Source organism: Borostomias antarcticus (assembly GCF_949987555.1).
Source record: "Borostomias antarcticus genome assembly, chromosome: 14".
Lineage (NCBI taxonomy): Eukaryota > Metazoa > Chordata > Actinopteri > Stomiiformes > Stomiidae > Borostomias > Borostomias antarcticus.
Window position 1 is genome coordinate 16,259,557 of NC_140247.1, and position 11,002 is coordinate 16,270,558.

At 50.4% G+C, this 11,002-nt stretch overlaps 1 protein-coding gene across 1 annotated transcript in view; it reads left to right on the forward strand.

Moving 5' to 3' along the window:
• radil2a (Ras association and DIL domains 2a) overlaps positions 1-9,125 on the forward strand; it is a gene marked incomplete at its 5' end in the record, with an annotated part of 28,383 nt that extends 19,258 nt beyond the window's left edge. Inside the window, 6 exons of the mRNA XM_084448524.1 lie at positions 4,102-4,246; positions 4,514-4,695; positions 5,155-5,431; positions 7,440-7,543; positions 8,329-8,468; positions 8,870-9,125. Coding sequence (XP_084304650.1) covers positions 4,102-4,246; positions 4,514-4,695; positions 5,155-5,431; positions 7,440-7,543; positions 8,329-8,468; positions 8,870-8,963 — 942 coding nt within the window. The 3' untranslated portion in view covers positions 8,964-9,125. The remainder of the gene's footprint in view (positions 1-4,101; positions 4,247-4,513; positions 4,696-5,154; positions 5,432-7,439; positions 7,544-8,328; positions 8,469-8,869) is intronic.
• Between the last annotated feature and the right edge of the window lie 1,877 nt (positions 9,126-11,002).

Below are 11,002 nucleotides of genomic sequence, written 5' to 3' on the forward strand. Positions count from 1 at the left end.
GGCCTAAACATCGATGAAAACGGATGAAACTTTGCAGATACGTCAGTCCCGGTGAAAAATTTGATAATTCATGGGTGCCGGAAATAGGCGTGGCAAAACGGCTCAAGAGCGCCCCCTGGAAAATTTAAAATGGCGAGCCCCACCTTTCAGTTTGATGTAGGCGAACGAAATTCGGAGGGCATATGTATTTCATCGAGCCACACTTAAATGTCTCTTGGAGCTATACCCAACATGCAACAGGAAGTCCGCCATTTTGCTCTTAATGTGCCATTTTGTCCTTGTTTTGACCATTTCCATGCCTCGTACTTCGACGAACTCCTCCTACAGATTTCATCCGATCAACTTCATATCGGGTCAGCTTCATCTTAAGACCTTTGTGATCAAAAGTTATCAAAAAAATTGAGTTTTCACCAAACACCCTTGCCGTGGCGCCCCGCCAAAGTTTGACATTTCGCCATAAAACACGAAGTCCTCATAACTCCTCCATACATTATCCAATTTGTCCGATATATCTCACGCTTCATGACGGTTCTGTCCTGAACACATCTATGTGTCAGTATTGCGTCATACTTATAGCGCCACCTATTGGTGAAACAGGAAGTCCTCATAACTCCTCCATACATCATCCAATTTGTCCGATATATCTCACGCTTCATGACGGTTCTGTCCTGAACACATCTATGTGTCAGTATTGCGTCATACTTATAGCGCCACCTATTGGTGAAACAGGAAGTCCTCATAACTCCTCCATACATTATCCAATTTGTCCGATATATCTCACGCTTCATGACAGTTCTGTCCTGAACACATCTATGTGTCAGTATTGCGTCATACTTATAGCGCCACCTATTGGTGAAACAGGAAGTCCTCATAACTCCTCCATACATTATCCAATTTGTCCGATATATCTCACGCTTCATGACGGTTCTGTCCTGAACACATCTATGTGTCAGTATTGCGTCATACTTATAGCGCCACCTATTGGTGAAACAGGAAGTCCCCATAACTCCTCCATACATTATCGGATTTGTCCGATATATCTCACGCTTCATGACGGTTCTGTCCTGAACACATCTATGTGTCAGTATTGCGTCATACGTATAGCGCCACCTATTGGTTAAACAGGAAGTCCTTATAACTCCTGCATACATCATCCGATTTGCACCAAATTGCTGATGCTTCATGAAGGTGGCCTTCTGAACCCAGCTATGTGTCGGTATTGAGTCACACTTACAGCGCCACCTACTGGTGAAACAGGAAGTCCTCATAACTCCTCCATACATTATCCAATTTGTCCGATATATCTCACGCTTCATGACGGTTCTGTCCTGAACACATCTATGTGTCAGTATTGCGTCATACTTAAAGCGCCACCTATTGGTGAAACAGGAAGTCCTCATAACTCCTCCATACATTATCCAATTTGTCCGATATATCTCACGCTTCATGACGGTTCTGTCCTGAACACATCTATGTTTCAGTATTGCGTCATACTTATAGCGCCACCTATTGGTGAAACAGGAAGTCCTCATACCTCCTCCATACATTATCCAATTTGTCCGATATAGCTCACGCTTCATGACGGTTCTGTCCTGAACACATCTATGTGTCAGTATTGCGTCATACGTATAGCGCCCCCTATTGGTGAAACAGGAAGTCCTCATAACTCCTGCATACATCATCCGATTTGCACCAAATTGCTGACGCTTCATGAAGGTGGCCTTCTGAACCCATCTATGTGTCGGTATTGAGTCACACTTACAGCGCCACCTACTGGTGAAACAGGAAGTCCTCATAACTCCTACATACGTTATCCGACTTACTCAACATTTCTCACGCTTCATCAAGGTACCGTCCTGAACACATCTATGCTTCGGTATTAAGTCACGCCTAGAGCGCCACCTACTGGTGACAGGAAGTTTCTCTCAGTACTGCACACCGAAATAGCACAGCCTTTAACGGCGCAGCACCCCGACACGCGTGGGGTGCGAGGGCCCGCTCACTGCTGCTCGCAGCACTAGTACTATTCTTGTACTTTGACCTCAGCACTAGATTAAGCTCTTAGTCACTTGTTTATAAAGGAGAAGCCTTTGTGAGTTCTGGTGAGTAGTAGAACACTGACTACGCTGTTAGTTATTTAGTCAGTCAGTAACAGTATTACTGTGAGCTGTGCAGAATTCAAATACCATCACACAACTGAATATAGGTGAGAGAGAAGACAAAGAACACACACATGTACTGTATGCAAACACCCCCACCACACACACACACACACACACACACACACACACACACACACACACATACACATACACATACACATACACTCACAGAAACAAACATCCTGCTTCTGGTCCGGTTTATGGGACCTAAAGAACTAGTAAACCTGTTTTCAGGCTGGTTAAATGGGACTGACAGGGCGATAGAGAGACAGGTAGAGAGAGAGAGACAGGGAAACAGGTAGACAGAGAGAGAGAGAGAGAGACAGGTAGACAGAGAGACAGACAGAGAGAGAGAGACAGGTAGACAGAGAGAGTCAGGTAGACAGAGAGACAGAGAGAGATAGACAGGTAGACAGAGAGACAGGTAGACAGAGAGAGAGAGACAGGTAGACAAGAGAGACAGGGAAACAGAGAGACAGGTAGACAGAGAGACAGAGAGAGAGAGACAGGTAGACAGAGAGACAGGTAGACAGAGAGAGAGAGACAGGTAGACAAGAGAGACAGGGAAACAGAGAGACAGGTAGACAGAGAGACAGGGAAACAGAGAGACAGGGAAACAGAGAGACAGGTAGACAGAGAGACAGGTAGACAGAGGGAAGGACAGCGCTGGACAGGGTGTGTCCTCTGTCTGTCCTCAGTCTGTCCCTGAGGACGCAGGAAGGGCTTCCTCAAGAGACGTCCTGTTCTGTCCCGGTCTTCTCAGTGTCCCAGAAGCTAGGGATGACCTCTGACCTGTGTGTGCGTCCATGTGCGTGTGTGTGCGTCCATGTGTGTGTGTGTGTGCGTCCATGCACGTGTGTGTGTGCGTCCATGTGAGTGTGTGTGTGTGTGCGTCCATGTGAGTGTGTGTGTGTCTGTGCGTCCATGTGCGTGTGTGTGTGTTGAATGGCCTTTCCGTAGTAACCTGAGAGATCATATTATTTAGGGGATTATCTTATTATCTCAACGCTTCACCAGATCTGCAGGAGATGATGTCTGTGAGCGTGTAGGTGGAGGAAACCTGTCCGTCTGCGTGTGTGTACGTGTATGTGTACGTGTGTTCCTGATTGGTTGGACACTGTGAGAACCTGGCTGGGCTGGGAGAGCCAGGGAAACGTGTTGACCTGCCAGGCTTAAAGTAACACACACACACACACACGCCCAGCTGGCTTCCTGGCTGCCGCCCACTCTGTTTGTCTCTGTTCTGGGAGAGATCTGGAAATATGACAACAAGAGAGGGAGACTGGGGAGGAGATACCCTGGCGTACGTCTCTCTCTCTGTGTGTCTCTCTCTCTATCCCTCTCTCTCTGTCTCTCTCTCTCTCTCAATCAATCAATCAATCAATCAATCAAAGCTTTATTTGTATAGCACATTTCATACCCAGAGGCAACACAATGCGCTTTACAGAGAACAAGGGAGGTGGGCATACGACCCACTCTCTACATATTCCAGAGGGAAGCAAAAAAACAGTAATCACCCGGGGGCCAGATAAGTGAGCTGTAAAAATTCTTCCCTGACCCCTCTCAACAAGGCGATCGAGCAAGCTCCAGGAGTATGTTTGTCTACCGGCTAAGAACATTTATAAAGCAATACATTACATTAAATTACATTTCAGAGTAAGATAGGCTAAAAAGCATCATAGGAGAGAGAACATTCTACGGACATGCTACGACATCCACAGCAGACACAAGGGTATCTATCGGACTCCGGGAGGTCTTCTCTCTCTCTCTCTAGGTTTCTGTCTCTTTCAGTACAAATGACAACAATGCTTGGTAGCTTTGTGGATGACAAGTGTTTTTACTGTTTATATGTGTGTTTATTATGTGTGGTTGTTTCTGTGTGTGTGTGTGTGTGTGTGTGTGTGTGTGTGTGTGTGTGTGTGTGTGCGTGTGTGTGTAGGCCTCGTGGAGCTCTCTGAGGGCTGAGTTCATGGCGCTGAATGCTGCTCAGTTGCACCACATGTTGAGAGAGTACAACCCTGGCAGAGCCTGCCCCTCCGCATGGACTCCCACCCCCCAGGACGCCCCCGCTGCCCTGACCACCGGTGGGACACACACACACACACTCACACACACACACACACACACACACATATACACACACACCACACACACGCACACATATACATACACACACACGCACTCATATATACACACACACACTCATATATACACACACACACACACACATACAAAGGTAACACACACACACTCAGATACTGTAAGACACACAACACACACACTTTGAGAAAGCTCTGTCAGAGTTCTGATCACGTCGTTCTGTTGTTGATGATGTCATATCCTGTCCACAGCAGACATCCTGGAGAGTTTCGACGACCACCCGCCCCTCATCCTGCCTAGCAACACCTTCCACCTGGAGCTGGCTCAGCCAATCACAGACCCCGCCCTGCTCCAGCAGCTCCGCCGCCTAAAGGAGGTCATAGGTCGTGTCTTCACCAATGAGACGCAGGCTCATCCTGACCCTGACCAGCAGGTAACGCCACCTATCCGACCCCAGCCAGTCAGCCTGGCGCCCCGACCAATCAGGGAGCAGAGTCCCACTGGCGTTCGATAATGCGTCCGTTTCAAACGTGAAGACAACGTTATTAGAGCTGTGATGACTGCAGGAGACTTCAGTTTGATGAGCCTTCATCTGGTTCTTATTCCTCCCCCTCCCTCCTCTCCCCCTCTCACCCTCCCCCTGCCTCCCCCCCCCTCCCTCCTCCCCTTCTATCCTACTCTCTCCCCCTCCCTCTTCCTTCGTTCCCTCTCTCTCCCCTCCAAGGTTTTTAACGGGACAACCTCAGACCTCCAGTCCTCCTCTCCGCCCTCCGAGTCCGCTTTCCGGGACCCCCCCTCCTCCTCCTCCTCCTCCTCCCCCCACACCCCTCCCCCCCCTCTGGACAACCCCGCCCCTGACACCGCCCCTGACCCCGCCCCCGCCCCCCCCCAGGCCCCCCGGGGGGCCCACGGCGGGCTGAGCAGCGGGGGCGAGGCGGAGGCGGAGCTGACCCAGAAGCTGCGGAGCCTGGAGCTCCAGAGCTCTCTCCCCGACGCTGGCCACGCCCACCTGGGCTGCCACAAGAGGCTGGCGCTGGACCCGTCCTGCCTGCTCACCCCCCCCAACACCCCCCAGGCCCCGGGGCCCTGCCTGCTCACCCCCCCCAAAACCCCCCAGGCACCAGGGCTGGACCAGGACCTGCAGGATGGGGCAGGGCGTCACGGGACAGGTGGGTCACTCCTTCCCCACACACACACATACACTCACTCACACACACACACACACACACACACACACACACACACTCACATACAAACACACACTCACAAACACACACATTGCATTTTTCTCAAAATCTTTTCAAAATTAAAAAAACAAAAAGTCTTAACACAAAATCACAAACCACATCCTACACCTTTGAAAAGCCTTCCTTTCATTGGCTGGCATTAGTGTGATTGGCCTCTGATTGAACGGTCGGCTCATTGGTCAGGACAGGAGGTGCAGATGAACCAATGAACCCATGAACTGATGAGGGGTCGTTGAAAGTAACTGAGTATATTGAGCGGGATTATATGATAAGATCCTAGATTCGTCCTGGGTTATTATATGGGTTAAATCATGTTATCATCCTGTACATACACACACACACACACACACACACACACACACACACATACACATACTAGGTCCTTGTGTAACCTGGTGGTCTGGGCCAGCGGGAGCTAGTGGGAGCTAGCTGGAGCTAGTGGGAGCTAGCAGAAGCTAGCGGAAGCTAGTGGGAGCTAGTGGGAGCTAGCGGGAGCCAGTGGGACTAGCGGGAGCTAGCTGGAGCTAGCAGAAGCTAGTGGGAGCTAGTAGGAGCTAGCAGAAGCTAGCGGGAGCTAGCGGGAGCTAGTGGGAGCTAACTGGAGCTAGCAGAAGCTAGTGGGAGCTAGCAGAAGCCAGTGGAGAGCGCTATTCTGGAAACAACTAATCCTTTAATCTGAGGCAGGACGCTCTGGGGGGTAGTGATGTCAGGAGGGAACACATTCACACACACATTCATGCACACATTTACACACACACAGATAGATGGAGAGGTACTTTATCCCTGAGGGGAAATTCTTGATTGTCATACATACACACACATAATACAAACACACAAAATATAAACACAGACCGCACACACGCACATGCAGCCCTGGTGGGCCGTCATGGGAGTTTACAGCTGGCTTGCCCTGTGGAATCTTAATCTGAACGGGCATTGTTCTGGACAGGACCTCCAGAGGGGAGGGGTGGGGGTGGGGGGGTGAGGGTGAGAGAGAGAGAGAGAGAGGATGAGACATGGGGAGAGCAGAGAGAGAGTAGAGGGGGAGAGAGAGGTATGTGAGAGAGTTGGGAATGCTAGTGTAACCGCTAGCTCGTGAGCGACTGAGAGACCCGTTTTCCCAGCATGCCCCTGTGTTCATATGTGCAGCACCACTGTGTTGTTTTAAGGTCATGTGTGTGTTCACAGTAGTATATTTGTAAGTGTTAGCGTGTTTGTGTGTGTCTAGCATGTTTGTGTGTTTAATGTGTTTAAATGTGTGATTGGTATGTTTAAGTGTCTTTAGCATGTTTAAGAGTGTGTTGCGTTTAGCGTGTTTAAAAGTGTGTGTGTAGTGTTTAAGTGTGTGATTAGCGTACCTCTGCTCCTGCGGTCTGAGTCTCATTAGTGCAGGTACTGAAAGAACTACCTGCTATTTAACTGTCCACAGACCTGACATGGTTTAGTACTGGATCCAAATTCATATCAACCCCAGACATACGGTCTCTCTCCTCTCCCTCTGACCAGACATACGGTCTCTCTCCTCTCCCTCTGACCAGACATACGGTCTCTCTCCTCTCCCTCTGACCAGACATACGAGCCTACAGGACAGCATATGGGCCAGTCCAGCTCTCACAATAACCTATATGGTCTCTATAGCTTGGCTCTCCCTCTCTCCCTCTCTCATTTGAACAGTGACAAGTCATGAGGACAGTGGGGTCAAGTTGGTAGTGCTCATGGATCTCTTATGACGTCTGGTATCTCTCTCCTTCTCTCTCTCTCTCCTTCCATCTCTCTATCTCTCTCCTCTCTCTCTCTTTCCCTCTATCTCTCTCCTTCCCTCTATCTCTCTCCTTCCCTCTCTCCATCTCTCTCCTTCCCCCTCTCTCTCTCCTTCCCTCTCTCTATCTCTCTCCTTCTCTCTCTCCTTCCCTCTCTCTCTGTCTGACAGCCGGCTGTATGAAGAGGAGGGGTGGAGCCGAGGAAGAGGAGGTGTTCATGGTGGAGCTGCGTAGAGGGCCTCACGGTCTGGGCCTGGCGCTGGTCGACGGACAGGTGAGAGCTGACCGGTCCTTCCAGAACCAGAACCAGGGTTCTCTTCCTCCCCTCGTCTGCCCATAGCGATTCTGCCCTCGGCGTTTGGGCGTGCGACGCTGAACCGCATGTGTGATGGAGGAGAGAGTGCGTCGTGTTCAGTTAAAACACACACACAACTAACGTTGAGCAACGCTGATATCTATGGCATGATCAGACTAACACACACACACACACCATGTGTTCCACCAATGAAATGTAGCCAAAACCTGTAGCCAAACAATAAGAAGGTATGCGAGGGGAGTCTCTGGGTTTCCAGGCATGTGTTGAGCAGGTGTTGAGCCGTGTTGAGCTCCATGCGTGCGTCAGCACCGGGAGCCTCGACCCACATTGAGAACCCTCCTGGGTTTCACACAGCTCTCTATCTCCACAACCATCACACACCTGCCGGGATCACTAGTGGAATCAACTAACCTGGGTATTTGAACCGGCGTCCTCCACGCTAGGCTGCCTGTCGCCATCGTGATTGGCCGTCGTCACGGCGCTCTCTGTGATGAAAGACCGGTGTTTAACACCATAGGGATGCGATCCAGCCAGGCAGCTAGCTGCACCATGGAGAATGTTGTTATACACAGCGCCCCCTACAGGACATAGAGAACAGCAGTTGCTGTCATCATTCTTTAGGTGGACGATGTCATTAGCGCTAGGGCGTGTAGGCAGATGTCCAACCCCGACCCCCACCCCCGTCTCCTAACTCTCCTCCCCTCTGTCCTGTCCTCCCTCTGTTCTGTCCTCTCTCTGTCCAGACGTGTCCTCTGAGGATGAGTGGGATCTATGTGAAGTCCGTGGTGCCCGACTCCCCGGCCGCCCGCTGTGAGAGGCTGAGGCAGGGGGACCGGATCCTGGCTGTGAACGGACTGAGCCTGGTGGGCCTGGAGTACCACGTGTGAGTATCGGACCTGGGGAGATGGGCTGGACCAGGCCACACCTGGGTCCATAGTGCTACTGTACTTGAAACTAGGGTTGCAAATTTCAAGGAATTTCATTAATCGATAACTGTTAAAGGAGAATGTTCGTTTTTGACAACCTGGACCTTATTTACGGCATATTATAAGACGTTTGACTCACCGAGATAACTTTGGTGTAATTCGGAGGCCTGTAGAAGAAATTTAAAATCCAGCGCGAGCCAAGTATATCCATGTAATGGCGGCGGACGGGGCACTGAGAATGCAGCTTCTAAAAAATCTATTTTCTGCCGCGAAATGGTTGTTTCTCCTCTTTTGTCCTCCCTCCCTCCCTCCCTCTGTCCCTCCCTCCCCCCCTTCCCTCCCCCTCTCTCTCCGTCAGAGGCAGGGAGCTGATCCGCTCGTCTGGAGACACCCTGAGGCTCCTGGTGGCCAAGATGGACCCCCGGCCCACTGGCCACTCCACCCGCTGCTGAGGGAAAACCAGAGCACCTTCTAGACAAGTCCGGCCTGGGCTAGTGTACAACCTCAGGACTAATCCTGAATGAGCTAGTGCACACTTGGTCAAATATCAACTATCAATGGACTAGGTTCTAGCTAGTACATTCGGGAAAAAACTGGGCTATCTAGTGCACTTTGACACTCCTGGGCTAATTAGTGCTCATTTGGACAGTCCTGGACTAGATATTGCACACTTGGACACTCCTAGACGAGCTAGAGCACACTTGGGCACTCCTGGACTAGCTAGAGCACACTGACACTCCGGGAGTAACTAGTGCACACTTGGGGGACACTCCTGGACTAGAGTAACTAGAGCACACTTGGTCACTCCTGGACTAGCTAGAGCACACTGGGACACTCCGGGAGTAACTAGTGCACACTTGGGGGACACTCCTGGACTAGAGTAACTAGAGAACACTTGGTCACTCCTGGACTAGCTAGAGCACACTGGGACACTCCTGGGCTAGCTAGAGCACACTTGGACACTCATGAGGAGACTAGATAAGGCCACTCTGCTCTCTAGTCTAGTGGTGCAGACCGTGTGAGCGCTCTTCCTCTCAGGATGTGACTGTGAAGATGTTCCGCCAGCCAACGGAAAAAGGATGAGAAGATGATCTATTCTGCTCTGGTGTACAAACACAAGCCTTTCCTCTGCGCTTAGTTGTCTGTGGAGAAAAGGAAAGTGGTTTTTGTGTTGTTGTTTTTTCATCTTAGCGGTGCTTTAGAGAAGCCATGGGAGACAGGGCCGTGAAGCAGTGACCGACAACATCTCTGACCGCTCCGCTGTCTCACATGAACCACTACGAATCTCTACAATCACTCCAGTTCATTTGAACCGCTTCTATATAAACTGCAAACCAAAACACTCCAGACTGAATGCAGCCACATGTTGCTGCACCCAGATGGATGACTGAAGACAGCCGGCCTGCTGGTCGGACAGTGTGTTGTTGTGTTGCTGTCCTGTGGTCTGTCCAGACGGCCCAGTCAGCTGTCCAGCCCTGTAAACGTCCCCGCATCCGCGCTGGTGGAGAGGAGAGAGGAGCTGTGGTCGCAGAAGGCCGGACCGCTGAGCTGTTCCGGTCTCTCCCTGGACACTCCAGGACCGCTGAGCTGTTCCGGTCTCTCCCCCGGTCTCTCCAGGACCGCTGAGCTGTTCCGGTCTCTCCCTGGACACTCCAGGACCGCTGAGCTGTTACGGTCTCTCCCCCGGTCTCTCCAGGCTGCTGGCGCAATCAGAACCGGCGACACACGCTAGATTTCCCAGAGGGCCATTTGGTTTTTGTTCTATTTTTATCTACTAGTGATCTGAGTCTTTTTCATGTTGACCGCTCAGCTGTACGAGCGCTGTGTTTGGACTGATGTGTGGTTAGAGGGAGGTACTACACCCCCTCTCTAGCTGCAGTCTAGAACAGGCATGTCTGCAGAGCACAGCCAGGCTAATCTAGAACTACAACACAGATATTATTAGCAGCTCAGCCTATAATAAACTGGAATTTTTAAATGTTGTCTTTTCTGGATAAGTATTTTGAAAATATCTTATAACTGTTTGTCAAAACTGGTATATTGTGTCTTGGGGATTTACATACTGAACAAGTACATTTATGAACCGTTGTCATTGAATGCTTTTGTTTTCCGTCAAATCCAGTCATGTTTAGTTTGAGGTGTCACTGGAGTTCTACCATGATCTCTCACCAAAGCATGGACAGTCACGAGGACGGTCACTAGGGCGGTCACTAGGACGGTCATGAGGACGGTCACAAGGGCGGTCACGAGGACGGTCACGACGACAGTCACGACGACTGTCACTAGGGTGGTCACGAGGACGGTCACTACGGCGGTCACTAGGACAGTCACTAGGGCGGTCACGAGGACGGTCTCTAGCCATCATACCAAAACCTTACTGCTTGAACCCATCTTCATATCTCCATATAGCAAAACTGTAACTGTTATATATGAGTAAGGTTTTTATTTTCATATCTGTTATATATGATTTTAGCTTTTTATTTTCTTTGAT